This window comes from Caretta caretta, chromosome 2, assembly GCF_965140235.1.
Source record: "Caretta caretta isolate rCarCar2 chromosome 2, rCarCar1.hap1, whole genome shotgun sequence".
Classification (NCBI taxonomy): domain Eukaryota; kingdom Metazoa; phylum Chordata; order Testudines; family Cheloniidae; genus Caretta; species Caretta caretta.
Window position 1 is genome coordinate 92754280 of NC_134207.1, and position 22524 is coordinate 92776803.

General features: G+C 40.0%; 1 protein-coding gene across 5 annotated transcripts in view; it reads left to right on the forward strand.

The window, feature by feature from the left end:
* Positions 1-20273, forward strand: part of LDLRAD4 (low density lipoprotein receptor class A domain containing 4) — a 450512-nt gene extending 430239 nt beyond the window's left edge. For all 5 annotated transcript variants that reach the window (XM_048840182.2, XM_048840183.2, XM_048840186.2 and 2 more), the window contains 2 exons: positions 8213-8266; positions 9402-20273. In XM_048840182.2, coding sequence (XP_048696139.1) covers positions 8213-8266; positions 9402-9944 — 597 coding nt within the window. In that variant the 3' untranslated portion in view covers positions 9945-20273. The remainder of the gene's footprint in view (positions 1-8212; positions 8267-9401) is intronic.
* Positions 20274-22524: the final 2251 nt, after the last annotated feature.

Genomic DNA, 22524 nt, shown 5'->3' on the forward strand with positions numbered 1-22524 from the left:
AGAGTTAAGAAACTCTCTGGGATGGGGTTGCCATCACTATTGTTCATTTGGGTTTCTATTCAGCCAAGAACTTTACTTCAAATGATTTTTCCATTTTTGTAGGGCACAACAGGTGATGCTACTGGGATGGTCCCTAACTAAGGCCTGATCCAAAGCTCACTGAGTCAACAGAAACATTCTCATTGACTTCCTTGGGCTTTGGATCAGATCCAAGGTTGATCCTGCAAACACTTGCGGTATGTCTATGTTGCAATCTAAGCCTGGGATTCAAACTGAGGCTCAAGCCTAAACTCCCTTCCATCTACACACAAATTGCGCTAACCCAGATCTCGGACCCAAAGTCCGAGGACCCCACAGCGGTGGAGGGTCTGAGTCAAGCTGGGACCCAGGGTTCAAGCCCTGTTGCTTTGCAGTATAGACACAGCCCCACTAGCTTCATGCTCTAGGAATCCGCCAAAAGTATCCCCCAATCCCCTGGGCCGACTTCCTTTGTTCTCTGGACAGTCAAGTTTTTCCACACTGCACCACAAACAAAGGGCTAGAGCAGCCATATTTTGGAAGGGCACTAGGAAATCTGGGATATGGGTGGTTGGACACCGGTCCACATAATGCACTGTAAATGCTGGAGCCCCAGGTTGGGATCCAGAGTTTAACAGTTCCTGACCTGGAGTTACAAATGAATGTAGATGCTCAAGCACTAGGTTAACAAACCCGGGGTCTGCTAACTTGAGTTCTACTAACCCTGGGCTTATACTGTAGTGCAGACGTATCCTTAGGCACATGTCTATAAAACTGGAAAGAATTTCCAATAGAAACAGTTACATTAAAAGCAATAAACATTCCCCTGCAATGTTCACAGTCCAGGCAGTGAAGGGTTGTGCCAGTTCATGAAAACCAGAAAATGCACTATTGTGTGAACCAACTTGGAAAATGAGTAGTCTGTTTTCATTGTCTAAACAGTGTGAAATGCACAAGGTAAATAAACGGCTTCAATGATGAAAAGTAACAGAAGTCACGTAGATTTTTTTTTTTTAATTCTGTATATAGGTTTTCAACCTGGCAGTGTCCCTTTAAGTATTTTGCAGGTCTTGTTCTCTTTCAATTGATGAAGGTATTCAGACAGAGAACGGATTTAGAATACTTATTGACTACTAATTGCTAAAGGAAGTGCACATCACTCTGGCTCAGCCCTTTGCTGTTTCTGAGCAGCAGTAACTGAAAAGAGTGGCAGTTCAGTATTTTCATAGAAGAATTACTTTTAAAAATAAAATGCAAGTGGTCATTTCTCTGTTTCAGTGAACTTTGTCCAGTTTCTGCTGTTGCTTCCTTACATCCAGGCAATCCTATTAACTTCATTGAGACTGCACAGATGTAACTGCAGGCAGAATCTTAGCCCCTTTTGTTTTAATTTGAATTCTATACACTGGACAGCTCTGACAGGATTTTCATATGAGTTCATATTTGCATAAGTCTTAGATTTGCTCCTTTTATCACAACCAGTCCTGGTGCTGCTAATGTCTGAACTGTAGCTAGATCACACAGGTTTATGGTGCCACAAAGACTGGAAACCCAGATAGCTCATGTGTTTTATTCATGTCTTTCCAAAAAAAAAAAAAACGATTGAAATTAACAGATTAAAACTCCTCCTTCTGGTATTGCCAGCTTCAGGTGTTTAAAAATCATGAGACTGGCTTAAAAGTCATTGGATCTTTTTTAAAAAAATACATTTTGGGTTATTTTTATTTGCCTTCTGATTTTGAAGTCTTTACAGAGAGAATGCACTTGCTTCATGTTTTCAAGATTTTCTTTGCAAACTTGAGGGCCAGAAACTTACGTATTTTTTTAATTGGAATTCTCGTACAATCTCTTGATTCATGCAGTTGGGCATTAAAAATAACACCAAATATCACAAGGTTTGCAATAAGATCACAAGAGTTGTCAATGCTGACAAGCCCGGCTTTTCAAAGGGCAAAAAGGGACTAGTCCTGAAAATGTCAGTGACTCTTTAAAAGAACATGCTAATAACTGACTGTGTCTCAGTGTTCAAGCTGAAATGCGCTTTCCTGTGTACCCATCAATTCTCTGCTTTCTTTTCTTTTGTCTTACTCTTCTCCAGCCTTTCGTCTACTCGCCTTAATTTTTAAATTGTCTTGATTTAAGGTGCTGAAAACATCACATGTATCTAAACCAGACTCACAGATATGTGATTTTTCCATAGCAGTTTTGCTTCAGGCAGATGTTTAAGGTTCTACTACATAACCAGTCTTGCTATCTACCAGGGTGGCTAAAAACACTATTCTTCAGTGTAGATGGAACCTAACCATGACTTCAAATCATAATAGAAATAACACAAGCTTTCATACGATTTTAGGGACAGAGTTAGATCCCGCCTATGCTGCAGGGTTATACTGTGTTGAGGGACAGCCATGTTGTAAATGGGCTCCCTGACATGGTTGGATTTGTATTGTACAGGTGACCTAAAACGGCAAGGTAGTACTTAATTGTACAGACATTATGGTTAACAAAACATTAAATGTTGCCCCCTGCTGGTCAACCCATAGTGGAATAAGTGGTATTTGCTTGAATACAAAATCAAAGGTGAAGTAGCTAAGGTATATGAAGGCAAATGTTATAGTGTGTACCATCCTGTGGGAAGGAAATTAGTGCTCACACAGCCAGGAGCAGGCCCAATGCTGTTTCGCTAGCAGAGTGCCATCAGCCAGCTTCATACTCTGTAACATCTCATGTGCTGCTAACTGCTTCTATCAGCAGTTCAGGGATTCTCAGAACACAGCTGTATGGTGGCCTTTTAGGGGTACACCAGCCTAAGGTGCAGCTGACATCTTTTTGGATCTAAATTATGGAATAGAGAATAGTGGATCAATGTCCTGTGAGAATTGAAATTTCAGCCTTCTTGGTAAATCAAAATGATTCCATGAGAATGTAACTAGAGACACTGGCTCAGGGTGGCAACCCTACTCTCCTATCTGCAAGGCCAGGAACTAAATATAAATGTTCCCCTCTGGTGGTTAACCCGTAGTGGAATAAGCAGCATTGTCAGTGGGGACATTGGGAGAAAGTTGATTTTGAAAATGACATGTGAGAGGACATTTTGCAAACTTCTGACATTCCAGTGGTGATTTCTCTCTCTCTCTCTGCACCACTGATCTAAAATGAACATGTAAAGAGTTCTGAACACTTTCACTGCCCCAGGCCCACTCCTGGCAGCAAAAAATCCCTTGCAGAATGCCATAGGAGACATGCACCATGCAAGACACTCGCAAATGATTGGTCCCAGCATCGCTGCTTCCAATCTCTGTGAGAGGGATCTCTGTTACAGTCAGCCAGCTTTCAGTAGTATGTATATTGATAATGCCTATCTGGTACTCTGAGATACTATTCCAGGAAAGCAGTTGTGAAAGTACTGTGCTCTTCCTGAATTTAGCTGGAACAGGCAATTCAGGAGAAAAGCAACAAACAGCAGTCCTTGCCTGTGTGGCATGACGATGGCAACAACAAAAGGAACTGTTAAATAATATGAAAATTCCAGGGATTGGCTTGGTGATGTTGAACTTTGGCTTCGATTGATCCCCTTTAAATTGTATTTCCTTTTTGTATTGCATTAGCATTACTAGTTCTATCCACTGCTGGCAGCCCAGCATTACCTATTTTTCCTTCCATTATTTTAACTTTAGAAATAAAAGAAACCCAGTGGGAATAAGTTCCCAGATAACAGCCACAAGAAATAAGTGCCAATGCTATAACTTTATCACCAGAGCATAGCAATATTTTCACCCTCATTGCCCTTTTTATTAACCCTTGTGCGCAGGGTTAGCCTTGCAGTTTGCAGTATCCCAGTTGTCAGGAGGGGATTGGACATGTATTGCCTTTGCTCTCTGATTGCTGCTGGAGTGCAGGGGGATTGGCTCATCTATGCTTCTCCTCAAAATGTACTGCCAGAAGGGACTCTGATTTGAATTGGTCTGAGTTGCCTTTCTCCCTCATCCATAAGGTGGAAGGAACTGGGTCTTGTATGCCACCTTCTCCGGTCCCACTGTCCGAAAGAGGGCTCTAGCCCATGAGTTGATAAGCAGAGATAGCCAGTTATGGGAAATTGTTTGGTGATTTTGTGATACGAGTAAACATAAAGCCACCACAGTGTGTTTAAAAAGTTACTCATTTGTTGGAGTGTTCTGGCCATTGTTGTTTGAAGCCTACCCTAATAAAGGCACAGCATCTCCTTTAACGGGGGTAGCATAGTCCAGGGTCAAGGAGCAAGGAACTCCTGGATTCTAATCTGCCACTGACTCAGTGAGGGGCCTTGAGGAAGTCATTTCTTATTCTTGAAATGCAAAGTGAGGATAATAATATTCACTCACATTAAGGGACAACTTGAAGGTTAGCTAATGCTTGTACAGTGAAGTCCAAGGATGTAAAAGCTTTAAGTATATTCATGGTCATTATTTCTGCTAGCTGTAGCTAGTCAGAAGACAAGTATAAATGCAGTTCTTTCCCTGATTAATTTTCCCCTTACCATCCCAGTACCCTGTCTCTTTGTCATTGCACAGCCTTGTGCAAAACACCATCACTGTGCTTGCACTTAGGAAACAGGATTTCTAAGGGAGAGAGAAATCTTGCTGTAATGTTTGCTTGTTCTACTGGGGCATACAAGTTTTGTTTTGCTTATGTTGTAAAGGGGAAGTGTTGCTGATCATTAAGAAATATGACAGTCTGTGCCTCCAAAGAAGAAATAGATTGTGGCGAGAACTAGTGTGTGTTGGCTAACCCTAAAAACAGTCAGACTGAGGCTCTAACTGCAACCAGTTACTGCCACCTAGGGTCAAAATTAAAAACTACACTCAGAAAAATTTAATCTGCAAAAAGTGTGGCTGCACAGTTTAGGTGGGCAGAAGGAATAGGAATCTTAGGCCATCTCTAAACTGCACTTCCGTTGTTAAAACTTTTGTCACTCAGGGGTGTGAAAAACACACCCCTGAACGACAAAACTTTTAATGACAAAAAGTGCTGGTATGGACAGCGCTTTGGCAGTGGGAGATGCTCTCCCAGCACCGAAGCTACTGCCCCTCGTTGGGGGTGTGGTTTTATTTTGTCGCCGGGAGAGCTCTCTCTTGACGACAAGGAGTGGCCACACTGCGCACCATAAAACCAGGCTGTTGTGAGGTGCACAGTGTAGACACAGCCTTAGTTTCAGAAAGAAAGGAGTGCTTTGACTTATCAGCGGTCACGATTGTCTGTACATATGATATGCCTTTCTACTGTAAGCATACTAACACAACATTTTCAAAATATATTCTGCTGGGAACATGGCTCTAGACTTTGGGGTAATGGTGGGGGCTTCCAGCCTGAGGCCTTTTTGCTTGGGTTTCTTCTCCTAATTTAAACTCCTATTTCTCTCTCCCACGCTCTTTGCTAATGGAGGCAAGTCCATCCCAGTGCCCTCATGTCATGTGCATTGAAGGGAACAGCATTAGCTATACCCGATGGAGCAAACTTTCACTGGCATCCAAGGGTAGTGATGATAAGCCATGAGAAAGTACAGTACTGAACTGAAATCAGGGTTCTAGTTCCGGTTGTCTGCCAGACTTGCTGCGTAATTGGGAAACACCCATAATGCATGACAGAAAGAGAATATCTCAGACAGATCAGCCCGGAAACTTAAAAGTGGGGTATAGGGGGATAGTCTATTTCAATGATATCGAAGCAAACCCAGAGTAAATATAGAATTTCTGCAGTCCCAGCGATAACTGGCAAACAAACTAATAAAAACCCCACCAACAAAACAGAAACAAAAATCCTTCAGAAGTTTCCAAAGTGACAGAGGAGTTGATGCAATTGGTTGAGAATGTCGATGAGTTTAAAGGGAGTTTTTCTTCAGTCTCACTAGAAATATTCCTTTTTGAAATGTGGAGCCAGTCAGATATTTTTGCTTCATTGTAGTCTCTGAATTTTTATTAATCATAATTTTGTGCTTCTAATTTACCTTGGTTTAATTAAAAATATTGACGACATTGCACAAATGTCTTCCAACAAATTCTTCCCCTCCACTCCCTATTTGTTGATTTGTTGACTTTAAACTGAGGAAGCTGGGCGACTTTGGAGGCATCAGGAAACAAAATATGTAAAAATGGCTTTGAAAAGTCACCTGCCTGATAAATCTCTTTGTGAAATACAAAACAAGGAAATTATTTTATGAAGCATATGCAATATCACAAGCTCTAAACCTTGACTATTATCTTTACTTTAAGACCTTTTAGTGTGAATACAATAAGCTTTATCAACTGCCATTATTCTTTCAGGACCTAAATCTAAAGCTTCTCTCCATAAATTAGTACCCAAAGCAGGAATACACCATGAGAAGACCTAGCTGGAATGCTAAGGTTTTTACTTCTAATATTTTTTAATTATTAGTTTAGCATGAAGAGACATATCATCTTCCATCCCAAAATCTAATACTCTTTGAAAAGAATCAAATGTAGGGCTCAATACATGAGATTGTTCTTCCTAAGTATATATCTTGAAGCCCAGTTCGGCAATGCCCATCATCTACCATACTAGGGAGAAAAATTTAAGGGAGCATACTCTCCCAGCTATGCCTTGATAGCATAATAATTAATGTAGAAACCACATCTTTTAAAAACATCATTGAACAGCATCCCTTTAGTTAGAATATTCAAACCCCACAACATCCTAAGAGTCACAAATGCCATAGCCCAACCTAGCAACACATGGTAAAAGAACTGAGCCAGGAGGCAGTCCCTCTGGAGGCAAACTTCTTATAGCTAACTCTTCCCACCCCAGTCAGCAACATGGAGCTGAGTCTTGGCTGGTGGAGGAGCAGGAGCTAGTGCCAGGACTGAGAGGCATCCACTGCTTTATTTAAGTCTAAAAATCACAACTCCTTTATTTAAAAAAAATAACTGGTGAATTATTCGGAAAGGGAAAGTAGTTATTGTTTATACCTAGTGATCAACTGATGAGTGAAAATAAGGTAAGAGCCATAGATTTTTTTTTTTTAGTATTGAATTACTATATCTCAGTATATTGATTGATAGAGAAATAGCAAGAGAGAGTGAGAGACTACAAATACAATACTATAAAATCTTTATCTTATTTTAAATGGTGCAACTTCAGATTGCAGGAAAGGAGATAAAGGAGATCTTTTTAAAGGAGGATTGAGGGGCATGGTGAAAAAGCAGGAAGGTGAAATTTACAATAAACCCAAAGGGGAAACATGGCTTTTTCCTGTTACTGGCATTTCTTATATTTGTATCATGACAGAATTGACTTAGTTCCAAGAAAGTTATCATAATGGAGATGCTTCAGCAAAGCCAATTACTTCGTAGAAATAACATTTTTATTTTGCCACATTTCGACTGAATTTCTGTGCTTTACAGCTTCTCTTGTCCCTTTTGGATTTATCTTAAAGCTGTATTCCTTTCAGCTGTGATAGTTTCAAGTGAAATAAAGACATTAAGGTAGTTATTGCTGCTCTGAAAAGAAAAATGTAATGAAATAACAATATACCTTAAGCTTTTTTCCCTTATTGACATTTTCTTATGTTTTGTTCGTGCTTTCATTCTGCCCTTAATGTTCTAAAGTGTCAAAAATGCATTAGTAGCATAAAAAAGAAAATCCTTAGCAGGGAGATGGCTGAGGATAGGGATTGAGGAATGGAAATTGGTGGGTGAAACCTTGCTTACCCCCAATGGTCATACTTGTACACTACTCTACCCTTGGGTTGACCAAAGAGATCCTCAGAATATTATTTCATGGGGGAAGAGTGTATGTGGAGAGAGAGAGAGAGACTAACCAATGAGATCATGAATGTTAGATTCTGTTGGGGACCATTTGGGTCTTGTGCAGTAGCCCATAGTATTGCAAGAAAGGTAAGGAAAGTCACGTGAAATTCCAGGAAAACAGGCGAATGTGCAAGCTTGTACTAAATGGAAAAAAGCAAATTTTAAAGATGGTTTAGTTTGAATGTCGCACTTATGTTTGCTCTCTGTGGTTTTGGCTGAGTTCTGGGTTCAGATTTCAACAGCAAAAGAAGCGATAGGTTACTTTTTAATAATGCTTCTTTTGATGAATGTAACCAACTGATGAAAGCTGATTGTTCTGAAAAGTTGTCTTAAGTTGAAATAAAAATTATGCAAGAAGTTAATATTCTCCTCTGTTTTCTTTCTCCTGCTAGGAAGGGTGCTTGTGGCCTTCAGACAGCTCAGTGTCACGACAAGGTGCTTCAGAGGTAATGTTTAATTTCTTGGTAACTTTCAATGATTTGCTTTACTGCTTCTAACATACATTTCACCTCCCTCAAAAAACATTGTTTGGTTGACTTGCCTACAAGTTGGTTAATGAAGTCTTTTAAATTTAGATCAAAAGAGTAAAATAATAATTTAATAACTTTAGGTCCGAGAGGTTCTGGGTGCCCACAACTTCTATTGACTAGATAATGTGAATCATTGTCTTTAAATTGTAAGTCCACGCATGATCTCTATGAAATCAATAGGATTCTGCACTGGAGCAAGGGATTTGGACCCTGGCTAAGCATTGAGGTCGAAGGAAAAAGGTGACGTTTTCTCATGGTGAGAGTGTGAGATGTCTTGGACATTTTTCAGTTCAGTTAAAATGACCATCTGGATTCCTCTACAAAGCAAGATTTTAATCTGTGTAGGAAGCAAGGCTCTCATTGGCCAAAAATCAATGTTGGGATATTTTCTTAGGTTCGCAACTAATTTATTTCGGGGGTGGAAACAGAAATAACTTTTCTGGAATGTTTTATCTTTAAAGGAGTAGAATCTCTTCGCCCCCCTCCCTGGGTGAACATTTTTATAACTTGACAAGGAGGTGGGGGATTAAAACCCTTTAGGGAACCCTCCTCATTTTTAAAGCCATTCACAAATTACTTCTTCTGGATCTTTACCCCACCTCCGACTCACACTACCACTGTTGGGCGTGTGTCTCCATGCTGCAATCATAGGGTGCAGATATCCCCGAGCTAGCTTTGTCTAGCTATCTCAGGTACCAGAATAGTGAAGCTGCAGCAGTATGAGTTTCAGCACAGGCTAGCAGTGCAAGTAATTATCCAGGGCTCCGGGCAGGCTTGTATAGTCCGTGCTGCAGCAAGTGCTGCTGAAGCTTCATTGCTCTGGTGCCCAAACTAGCTAGATTAAAGCTATCTTGGGTATGTCTCCATGAGCTGCAATCATGCCTGTGACTGTGTGCATCTGACTTGTTTAATCTGTGTCTGAGCTAACTTGTCAACTCCCTGCGGCAGTGACCATTTTCTCTTTGTTGGCCCTTGATAACTAATTAATACCCATAATGTTTTGCTGGGTGATGCTTGGAAGTGGATTCACAGCTCCCTCTTACCTTTTCAGATCATGTATGCCCCAAGGTCCAGGGACAGGTTTACCGCTCCATCATTCATGCAGCGGGACCGTTTCAGTCGCTTCCAGCCAACCTACCCTTACATGCAGCATGAGATTGACCTTCCTCCGACCATCTCCCTCTCTGATGGAGAAGAGCCACCACCATACCAAGGGCCATGCACGCTGCAGCTCCGGGACCCAGAACAGCAGATGGAACTCAATCGAGAGTCTGTCAGGGCTCCACCCAACAGAACCATTTTTGACAGTGACTTGATAGACATTTCAACGTACAATGGGGGCCCATGCCCACCAAGCAGCAATTCGGGCATAAGTGCAACCAACTATAGCAGTAATGGAAGGATGGAAGGACCACCCCCAACATACAGTGAGGTCATGGGTAATTATCCAGGCTCCTCTTTTTTCCATCACCAGCACAACAATGCGCCTCCTTCATCACAGAGGGGGAGCAGACTTCAGTTTCAGCAGAACAATTCAGAGAGCACAATAGTCCCTATTAAAGGCAAAGACAGGAAACCAGGAAACCTTGTCTAAGTTACTTTCCCAGGTGCACTTGAACTGAAGACAAGAGAATCAAACAGGAATGTGGAGGAAAATTCCCACATTCCTGTGCACAATGTTGTTAAGTTACACGTGGTACAATGTAGTAAAACCAAACGTGCAAACCAGTTCGTTCTGATTCATTTCAGGGGAATTGCATGCAAAGTGGATTGAGATAATACAAACTTCCATTCAGTTTGGCCATGAGCAGTGTTTTGGGGGAAAATATATATTATTTTTTTTAAATAAACTATTTGAATTATTTAATTCTAAAAGGAAACTTAGCACAGAAATTAGGCTTGTACAGCCTGTTTTATATTAACTGAATGGCAGAAAGAAGAAAATGAGAAGAAAGTTTTGCTAGGTAAATGGGGGAAGAATCGGCCAGTTTGCTTTTTTTTCCCAAGGTGTGGAATTTTTTTTATATGAATCAAAATTCCTGTTTTGTGTGCCAAGGTGTAAAGTTGAGAAATTAGATGAATGCAAGGAGTTAATTTGTGTTGTGAAAAATGTGTTTTAAAAAGTTGCACTATCTTAATGTTTTAAAAAATATATATATGAGGGAACTGTTTTACGTGAAGTTCTTCTATATGTTGTCTTTTCAAAACCTGTGGAATAATGATTAGACCCCAGGAGTAATCTGGAGGAGTTTGCCCCACCTGGTATTTGTCACTGAAAGGGGATTGTTGAATTTAGCCTAACACCTATTGACTTACATAATCAGGCAATACAGGGACACTTAACATGTTATTATCTTTGCAGTAATTTGCATTAAAATGACAGTGCATCAATGAAGTGTCTTGGAGACTTTTGGATGGAAGTAAGCAAACATGAAATTCCAGCATTTCACATCACTTAGGTTGTTTTAGCTATTATACAGTTTAGGCCATTTGTTTCATTAAAAGCAAAACAAAATCCCAGATATACTAATTTATATTAATTATTAACAAAGCACTGTAATTTTTTTTCTCCTTTTCACAATGCAGTATCGTTAATACGTAAGGTTTTAGAGATGTTGTCTTCAGTGTAGCCTGAAATATATTTAGTCACATATCCTGACATTATGCAATAAATTGTTTAAAAATGCAAGGTAGTTCTGTCCCGTCCCCCCAGAATGCAGTTAAAATATGTGACTCTTTCTTGTGCATTTACTGTCCAATTTCTATTTAAATTCTGTACTGGAGAATTTTATGCTAATCCTGTTTACGCAAGTGGACATCAGTAACCATACCCCCTCCTATGCAGTTTCTGCAACACATGTGATACTTTTTACAGTGCTAGTGATATTGGCAATGGTTTCTGCAGCATTAGAAAACCATTGGAAGTGACTTGGAAACCCTGGTTAATCTCACTGTAAGCCATTAGCCTTTTCGTATGGGCCTGATCCCACAAACCCTTACTCATGCACGTAATCCCATTGAGCCCAATGAGACTAGGCACATGGGTAAAGATTACACTCACATGTGTGTGTTTGTGTGTAGGATCTGGCCCTATTTTTGTAATTCTGGTCTCAAAGTAATTGGAAGATATGTGTCTGCCTGACGAATGTTGCTTAGGGTTTTGCTTTCTTTCCGTGGTTAGCTTCTGTGCCGAAGCTAATGTAAGATTTGGAAGTCAATTGAACAATGGTGGTAGTGACTTCAAGAGCACACAGAAAAAGCACAACATGCACTTAAAATGCATTTTGGAAATGGACTTTAAAAGAAAAAAAGAATCTTTAGAGTCTTAGTTGTAATATTCCTAATATATATGTGTAGTAGAGTTTTCACTGTAAGGTCTCACTTTTTCTATGGTCTTAAGCCTAGTGCTTTGTTAACAGCAGCAACCAACGAGTGCATGAAATGCACTGCAGAAAAGTACTGTATTGTACAGCACCTGTTCCGATTGCTGGAGATTGGATTTCTGTGTGACTTCTACATACTACAGGGCTTGATTGAAACATTGATTACTGAAGCGAATCTTTGATCTATGCAGAGTTTTAATGCCAAAACAGCGTGTGTGTATGCATGTGTGTGTTCATTTTATGGGTCTCTGTATAGATAACTTCCTTAGTGAGGTGACTTTGTACTATTCTAGCTTGATGAATATTGGAATAACTATATTCTGAACAGACAGCCCCGTTTATAACTGATCAGAATCTGCTTGTTTCTTGATCTGAATTGTCCCTGGTAATGCAAAGTGAACCCTTTTTATTTATGTAGCTATATTTGAAGAGAGAAGTAGGAGACTGGATTTAGCGCAGCCCCCAGCACAGATGTTTATGGGATGACTGACTAGCTGTCTGTCGATTATAGCTCTTGCCTTTTATAGTTTCTGGGAGTAATACATCTTGGAATTAGGAATTTACAGATGACCTGCAGGTTTAGGCCACAGGAAGTATCCACAATTTAAGTCACTTCAGGGAGTTTGTTGCTATTAAAGGTGAGCAGAAGTATGTTGTTGCCTAGATCAGGATTATTCAGCCCTGAGACATCTAGGTCAGAGAACAAATGGAAATCAATTGTCATTCTGTCAGGGAACCACTGGGTCAGGAGAAGGGCAGGTAAACAGTCCTGGGCTTTGGACCAGTTTGAATACAAGCTGTCCCACTGCTCTGCAGATCTCATTAAAGCCACATCTATTAACTTCAAAGCCACCTCTTGGGAACGTATCTTCTTTGAGGATAACCCTTTACCATCTTTCCATCCTAGTGTCCCAGTGTGTTGGTGTAACTCCCATGAACATTGATGGATGTGATGCATGCACATACAGAAGAAAACACCTACCAAAGTGGTCTGTTAGGTTTCCTTGAACTAGGGTTACAAACGCTGCAGAAGAAGTAACACATTTTCTCCACTCTGCAAAAAGCGATTTTTAGACTTCATTCTGATTATATCTTAATGAATGTTAGTAATCTCTGAGGTGGATTCTGCCAACAATATTACAAAGGAGTGCTCTTTCTTTCTTTCTGCTCATAGAGAACAGAGAACACGCCAGTACTGTTAGAACTGAACTCCGAAAGAGAAAATAAGAAAAAATGATATCAAACAAGAAGTCGCTGTCAATCTGTTCAGGCTCAAAAATGGGCATTCTCTCAAGGGAGGTAAATTCTACGCAGCAATTCTGGAGGATTCTCTGTAAAAAGACTCAGGACCATATTCTAAACCTTCCTAGCCACCCAAATGTAATTTTTAAACTATTAAATTGATATATGTTCTATAGATTATCACATAGGTAAAACTCCACATACATGTTTCATTTGTGTGTGTGTGTGTCCAGGTAAGTATATTATATATAAAATACACACAAATATACCACGTATGTAGAGGTTTTTATCCTCTGACTGCCTCACTTGCCCTCTGCCCAACAACCTATCTTCCCCAAGATTTATTCAAATACTCCACATTTCTGAGCAACTTCAAACAGCTGTTACTTTAAAAAAATTTAATCTGTCAGAAATAGATATTCCCTCCTCCTCTCTCCCCCTCAAATGTAGAATTCCTCCCAAAAATTACCTTGTTCCAAGGCCCAGGCTGGACAAGTTTCAGCTGTTGGACTGGTGTCAGCTTTTCTAGATAGAAAAATGTCTAATCTTCAGTGTATGTTGCCTGGCGGTCTTACAGGGCTAGGAAAGGAAGAGGGGATTACAAACTTCCCAGTGGGATACATATCACTTCTAGCCCTGGAATTACAGAAAAATCTCTCGAGCCTATTTTTAGAGGTTTGCCTGGCTCCTTCTGAGCACGGCGCAGTTGGCCTCCTGGTATGTGAGGCACCTGACTATAAGGTATGAATGAGAGATGAAAAATAGTCCCAATAAAAATGTTAAAAGCTCTCTCAAGTATTCTTAAGATAGCATTTCTGTAAGATGTATGGCATATAGAGAATACATGATACTGTGATGTGATAGGAAGGTTTGGTCATCATTAGTTTGGGATGATTTCTGTACGCCCCACTCATGGCTTTGTCACTCATGAGGAATGCATCTAACTCAAACTCATGCTGATAACATTTTACCACACCGTTGTTCACTCTCTGTATGTGAGAAAACACACACACGTTCTGTGTATGCAGTCACGATCAACAGAATAACTTCCTTTCTTTTTGTTTCTGCAACCATAGAATTAATTGGAACCGTGCAATTAATTGCATTTATTTTGCACCTTTGTCCTCATTTTCATTCTGCCCACTAATCCATCCCAGTTGGAGCTACTTCTGATGTTCCAAATCTCAAAACTACTAGTGTCAAATGAAAAAGAGCCTGCCACTAAAATTTTTCCCATAACTGTGGCTTGGGTGAAAATGGGGATTGAAATTACACTGCTGTGCAAGAATAGCACAATTCACTAGGAAAAAAGCTTTAGCCCAGTGAAGAACTCAAAGTGCAGGCTTTCTAGTGTTCTCCTGTAGGAAGCATTCATTTCTAGCCCTGACAGAGAGTGTGTCATGGAACCTTAAAACTGACACCTGCATTTGTGAGAAATGTTTGAAGGTTTTAAAAATGTTTTATAACTAACATTTCTCTGACTCTGAGGCCTGCACACTCATGGTAACTAAGGCAACCTGGCTTTACAGGCAAGGACTACAAGAAAATAAGCAATCAAAATACACACACTCTAAAATTGTTCTTAAAAATCTTTTAAGCAGGAGGAATAAACAAAACACCTGCTGGTGTGTTCAAAAGGATTAATTGGGATTTGGATATTTGGGATTTTCCCAGAAACTCTCATAGCTGCCCTGCCTGGGACTCATGCCATACGTGACCATTTTGTGTGTGTGCGTGGGTGTGTTTGCCAACACAGACGTGCACACCTTCTCTCTATCTGTTCTAGTTATCCAGATATTAGTTATTATTCTATAAACAACTTCCAGGGATGCTGCATGGGTTTATTTTCTGTCATAAGCCAGTTTAAAATGTCCCTTTCCTGCTATAGTAAACTATTTTGAATCCTACTGTTGAACATGGCTCTGTTACATGCCTGGGCAGTGGCAGGTAACCACTCAAAAGGTTGAAAGTGTGAGGAGCACCTGCTCTCTTCCCTCGCCCTTTGAATAATGTACAGTACCCTGCTTCAACCAGTTGCCCAGGTTCCCAACTCTGACATGGGGCACTGGTGCATCTTCCATCCAACAGCTCTCCTCTTTAGGATGCTTTGGACAGCAGTCCTCATATCTTGGGGACTGCCCTGCAGGAGACCGCTTGTACTGAGCTACTGCAGTGAAACAGATTTTTAAAACTACAGAAGCACATTGTGTCTAATAAGCCTGTGTGGTACTAACAAGGGACCCACGTTTGAGAGTTGGCTCAGATGAAGCTTTGCTTTAGGTTACTTTTGTTTTCTGTTCCATTTAAGGGCTGTTGTAAGAATCTTGTGAAATATGGTTGGCCTTTCCCATTATGTACATGCCCCAAAACTAACCCCAAATGTCTCACTTTTGTTTTAACCCCCTCCCTCTCCCAAGGAGGCACTGTCATAGAATTGTTTAACATCTATAGGGGCCCTTATAGCAGCATTTCAAATGTAAGAAATCCTTGTGGGGATTTGTCTGAGTTACATCATTTCAGCTGAACTTTCAGAGTTTTATTCTAATTTCTCTTTACTTGCTATGTTTCCTTTTTAAATTACAATTTACACTTCTCGTTATAGGGTCCCACTTTAAAATCCAGACCAAGGCCCACCTATGAATGTTGGCTCAGGCCTGGTCTGGACTTAGCAGTTTTGCTGGCATAGCAGTGTTGCTCGGGATGTGATCCCCACCCCCTTGACTAACATAGGTACGTCAGCAAAAGCCCAAATGTAAATACAGTTAAACAAGTGGCACAAAAGTCCTTTTGCTAGTCTAGCATACTCCATTCGGGGAACTGGTATAAGCTGCATCTCCACCGGGGATTTGCCAGTATATAGGTATTCGCAAAAAGAAAAGGAGTACTTGTGGCACCTTAGAGACTTAACAAATTTATTTGAGCGTAAGCTTTCGTGAGCTACAGCTCACTTCATCGGATGCATTCAGTGGAAAATACGGTGGGGAGATTTATATACATAGAGAACATGAAACAATGGGTGTTACCATACACACTGTATGGAGAGTGATCACTTAAGATGAGAGATTACCAGCAGGAGAGTGGGGGACCTTTTGTAGTGATAATCAAGGTGGGCCATTTCCAGCAGTTGAGCAAACCCTTCCATGTGTAAGCAAGGCTCAATGTAGATGAAGTGCTTTATCCAAACAGTAAATAGCACCAATGCAAAATTTAGAAGCTGATTAATGCTTTGTAAATCAGCCACAAATATTTTGCTTTAATACATTTAAAGGCCACAAACACCTCATTTGCAATCATTCACTCTACATTTCTCTGCTCCCAAAGCAAAGCAGGGAAGGTTGAGCTTGGTTTGTACTGAAAATGTCAAAACCTCTCCTTCTGGCTGTACTTCTGCCTTGGCATATTTTGTGTTACAGCTCGAGAATAAATACAAGCAAAGCTAGCATCGCTTTAGTGCTAAAATATTGTACCTTTTTGTGTTTAAAACGGAGAGAAACAAACAAAAATACTTCCCCCACCTCCCAAGGAACCCCGCCCTGTGTGTGATTTACTGCCAGAGAGGCCTGTGTCTCATTTCTTTGCTGTCTTCCTGCTGCTGCTGCTTTAAATGGTTTGCTATGTGAGTTGTCTGATACCACATGGTATGTATTCAGATCACGTGGGTGACAGAGCTGTCTTTTTCTTCATTCTTTCTCGCCTCAGTTTGTGCTTGTCTGTCTGCTGTGGTAGGGGTATTAATAAATAAATAAATATATACATATATATTCGATATAATTTTGAGGAGGTTTGCATGTTAGTAGTTTGTAAGCAACTAAGGGGCCTCGTGTTCAGGTCTGAGCAGATAGGAATCCGCTTGCACTCGAGGGGCCGGATCCGAAGCTCATTGAAGTCAATGGAAAGACTCCCACTGATTTCAGTGGACTTTGACTCAAGTCCTATGCTCCCACCTTTGTTGTGCCTCACTTAAAATGGTGCTTCTTCAGTTGTCTGTCTCTTCTTCTGAGTTTTATTTGTAAGGTGCTGTATATAACTTGAATATATTATGCACATATCCTACCCAATGGGTAGAACAAACAAACAAAAAAAAAGACATTGTTAATACTGTAAGATAATGTATAGATGATACCAATTTTAACACAAAAAATGGCATCCAATTTGTGAATGCCTACTTTCGTGCTTGGTCCTCTTTTGTAAGAAAATTTGCAAATGTATGCATACAAATGACAAAAAGTCTATGTATTTTATTTTCCTATTAAATATCAATATAATATCGTAAGGGAAAAGCAGAGTTTGAACAAATCACTTTTGACCAGCTTGTATATAGCAACTGGTTGTTTGATGCATCTTTGCGATGAAGGTCATTCTTTTTGTGTGTGTCACTTTAAGGAAAAAGAAAAAGAAAACAAACAAACCTTCACAGCTTTAACTTTGCAACTAGATACTTCTCTTCTTTGTTGTCACCTTGTTTTTGCTGAGCTGAACCAGTATTAGCTACTTCTTCTCAAGCAGATATTTTATTTATACCCTCAGTTACCTTATTTACCTAAAGATGAGTTAAAAACCTAGAACTTTTTATCCAAACCCTATGATACTGTATGGGCCTTGGCTAAATTGATCGAAACTGACCCTGCAAAAATCAAAAGTAGGCCAACAGAGTTTTTCAAAAACAAAAACAGTCCTTGTGTTGCACCTATATCTAATACACAACCTTCCCATTCTATACTCTGAAGGCTTGTCTGCATTCAGGATTCAGCAATCAGTGTAGCTGCAGGGGTACAAACCCCAGGTATAATAGACAAGGAAAGCTATAATTTACTCTGTTTGATCTTACCCCTGATTGAAATGGGAGCATATTGAAGTGGTTCAATATTCAACTTTCCTTGTTCACACTGAGGTTTGCAGCACTGCTGGACCAGTGATAGCTGAACTGAGGCTAATACTGAGTATAGGCAAGGCCTAAACCCATCCAAGCCAGGAGAGCAGTGATGTAAGGCCCGGTCTACACTTAAAACTTTTGCAAGTATAATGATGTCTATTCGGCGTGTGACTTACTTTATTTTTATGACATTTTATACCAGCAAAAGCCCAAGTGTAGACACAGTTATACAGGCATAAAAATCCTTTTGCTGGTATCCATTTTGTCGTTCAGGAAATTGATATCAGCTTTTGCCAGCATAACCTTCGTCTACACTTGCTGATATGGTTATATCTGTATGGCAAACCATTTTTCAGGTAGACAAGACCTAAGCTTTTGATTTTGAGGATGGGGTGGGAGTCAGTTTATTTTTAAGGCTGACGAGCAAGAAAAGCCTTTTGTAGTTTGACCGGCGCTTTGTTGTGCATGGCAAAGCCCTCTGGACAGTTTGCTCCTCCAGTCTTTCCACACTTTTGGTTGTCCATGTACACTCTTGGCGTGGCTTGTTAGGTAAAGCGAATACCTCAGGAAAACAAACATAAAGTTTGAGTTTGGAATTGCAGATAGGGAACTTATTTTTCTAAACTGCTTGTTTTAAATAGTCTGGGAACGTAGATGATATAAAAGTTAACTGTCAAAGACTGAATAATCCGCTAACGAATGGCTACTTTTTTATACTTGTCAGGCTTTAACCACAAGCATAACATAGCAATGTATTGGAATATGTTTGAGGTGGCGTTTTTGTTGGTTTTCAGATATCTAGCTAAATGCTACACTAAAACTCAGGGGGCCTCATCTAAAGCCAGCTGAAGACAATGGTAAGACTCCCATTGATTTCAAGGGGCTTTGGATCAGGTCCATAGCACTCAAGAATTTACTTTGTCCTTTTATTGGCCTATCATGGCTTCTCTCTCTATTGACCTGAAACTTCAGCTAACCATTTGTCTCTAAATATCTTTTAAAGAAACCATCACAGCAGTCCTGTACCTGACTAGTGATCACGGTTGTTTTGTTTTGTTTTAAAGAACTGTGTAGATTTTGTGGCCAGTTCTCCTCATGCCCTTGCAAGTAGCTTTGTCCATCCCTTTCTGTATATTGTGCTGTGCTAGCCAGTAAGCAGGTAACATATCTGAATCTGCCTACTTTATGGTTGTCGTTTGTTAACTTGTTCATTGTTTATCAGGCACAAAGTTTTGCAAATAGGTCTTGCCGGCCATTTCCACATTTCTGTTTGCACTGCAGTAGAATGTGTGTGTCTGGAAAAAAATCTCGACTACGAAGAACATTTACAAAGTAAACCTTGTGCAGGGGGAGCCTAGAGTATGATTTACAATAGCAAACCTTGCATACTGAGTGGACCAAACAGGATGATGTCTCCCTTAAAAGTAACTAATCTCCTTTGAAGCTGCAGTGAAAAGATTAGAAAATCTATGAAGTGTAACCATAGCTCTGTGTTCACACATCCCATTTACTACAACGCGCAGCAGGCATCCATGATTTAAAAAGAACTATGATCCGAAGTTATGAGAGCCCAAGGCATCTTACTGCTGGACAGCAAAAATAAAACACAAAACTCATTCAGCTTAATATTCTTTAACAAAACAACTGTTTCTTTACTTGCAGTACAAAGGCTTGCTAAGCATTGCCAAGAAATTTGTCTTTTGTGGCTCTCAACTATCTAGTGCCTCTGTGTCAGAGTGTTTCATGATGGTGTGTACATTGATCAAGCTATTATACCTAGAATTTATCATCAGATTAATGCCTGTTTTCAGAGCTTTGACCATTTTTGTTGTTTATTGCTAGTTATTATTTTACAGCCTAATATGCTTTATTGCTGTATGGGTCTTTTTTTTTTTTTTTTTTTGGTGATTCTAACTTTGTGGCTTTCAGGATCACATTTTTCAACACGTCTGTCTGGATTTTTGTCCATTTTGTTTCACGTTATTCCGAAATATGTACAGCACTATCCACAATATTTAATCCTTCATTTAAATTTTATTGTTGTAAAAACAGGTCTATTAAAAGAAAAAGTCTTTTTACAACTGTATTGGAACTTCTCAGTAACTGTTTATGTGAAGCTGTGACAAACCTGGCTTGCTTTAAAGACTTTTTTATTTTCCTTTAACACAATCAACCTGTTGCTTATTTTCCAACATAACTCCCAGTTATATACAGGAGAAGAAGATTTCATCTGTTGTGTATCTGCCTCTTTTAATTGAGCAAATGGTGATGTCCTAGTTTTTAGACCTAAGGTCTGTTATTGCAATACTTTTAAAGAAAGATGTTGCTCTAAGTGCTGTTGTTAGTTTTAAATACAGATTTTATGCTTGTTCTTAATATGCTCTGGTCAAACCATAGCACAAAATTATTAAAAATCATGAAATAACATTTGTCTCCTGATGAATTTGTTTTCTCCTCAAACCGAGGGAGTAAAGTGAAAGGGGGTAACATCAAACTGATCCACGATGGCAGCATTTGCTCAACCAAACGTATCCACCTTTTTTCCTCCCACAGTTAATGACTGTCCTAGGAAACGGATTGTTTCCGACTCCTGATTATTAGGGAATCTTGGAGAATTGAATTAGTTGGTTCTTAAATTCTAAATAAGTGAAGTACTAAAAGAAAACCCTTATAAAGACAGATAATCTCTTCATTTAAACTACCTAGACTTCCTTTTTAATGGGGGTCTCATCTGAAGGATTAGTTATTGGCCATTGCTTGGGATATGATACCAGGATTGATGAACCTGTGGTCTGACCCAGTATAGTAAATACTATATTCCCCAAACCCCGGAGTTAAAAAGGTTGAATAAAAAACTAATTTACAGGATACAATTCATTTGTCCTGGAAAAACACAGATCCTCTTTGTCCATTGATTTAAATTAAATCAATCTTGTCACGAGATGGAGGAGGGTGGGATAGACAGGGCTCAAAAGAGATGAGCTGAAATGATCCTTGAAAATCTTTGTGAAACAAGTCTTAACAAGATACCATTGATGGGCACATTTCAAGCTATTTTAAGATGCCTTTCACCTTGGTGCTGAAGAGTCAAACAAAATTATGAAGAATGAAAATCCCCCCAAACATGGGCTGTTCTCTTTATTCCAGGTTTCAAGGCACAAGTATTACACGGTGAGCTTTTTGTTTAACATTATTCCTGGGGCAAAGTTGTATCCCACATTTTGACCTGATCTCAGGATTGCTGGAGTCTGAGATCTTCCAACTTAGTTTCATTGCTGGATTGTGGGTGCTTAGAATGCTGTGCTGCTCAAAGTCTGTCATCCTAAACCTTGGTTTTTCTCTCTCTTCCTGTGGAGGATGAGGCAGCCAGGTCTCACTCTGTTAAGGGCTTTGTACATAGGGACCAGGACTTTGATTTCTGTTCTAAAATAGAGGAGGAGCCAATGGAGTGATGTATTTGCTGCTCTATACTGTGGTATATCTGGTCATGCGTTCAAATGACTTGATTATTTAAACCTTGAGTGTATGCTTATTGACGAACAACAAACCCTATCACTAATTCCCTACCATTTTCCCTTTTTCTCTGGCTCCCTCAGTATGTTAACCGCCAGCGTTTCAATTCCTGTCGTACCAGTTCAATTCAAGGATGCAACTGGAAAAAAATAAGGTAGTTCCTCACCGTGACAGATATTGTAACCACGTGCGATAGCTCTGGAGACCATATTGTGTGAAGCTTGTATATCACTGTGGATTCAGGGATTGTTTGCCACTCCAGGGACTGGGGAGGGGAGTTATCACAGCTCCATAGTAACAGATACTGCTGGCAACAGACTGTTCATAGCACTTGGGGAGAAAGTGCAACACACAGACTGGCTGGGGATGTCGCAGTGGCTGGCAGGGAGCTGTGCATTCTTAAAGCCCCCCAGTCAGAAGGGTGTGGGACAAGTGGCCCTGCCCAGAGACAGGTGGTGGCTGGATACCTGACTGGGGAGCAGGGGAGTACAGAGGCAGGTCCCCTGAAACGGAGATATAGCTTTTTCGAAGTGCTCCAAATCTCTGACCCTCTGCTCCAGTTCTACCCATTGAGTCAAGCACTCTCTGGAAACTGTCATTTAATTCATCTGTTTTTAATTATAATTGTATTTGTATAATTGTATTTATCATATGACATTCAGCTTGTGGTTTAATATCTTTGTCTATGGATTGCTACCCCAAACCAGCTATAAATGGGCTGTCTCATAGCAGTAGGAGCGCTTTCCTTCTACATGATGAATACAGCATCTGCCACAATCTTGTAAAACCTTCAGGTCTTGCTTTCAGGCTCCCAGTTGTATTGATCCATATTATAACCATCGTATTTTTAACATTCTAACCCCTTTTCTTCCAAAGATCAGTGTATAATGAGATGGCATCACGCAGACACAAATTAATCAGTCCTCACTCACTATCACAGATTTGATCTGTGGTGCTTTGAGTGAGTTGTAATTAAAATGCTGTTGAATCCTCTCCTAATACATGCCCATTTGCACTTTCACAACAGCCCTCTTTTCTTCTGGCTCCCTATTGTGCCAGTTTTAAAGAACCCTAGCTCTGGGCATTATAAATACTTGCATGATTTTTATTTTATTTGGTTAAATCAGCCCTTCAAATCTTCTCCAGTCTGCCAGCCAAATGAT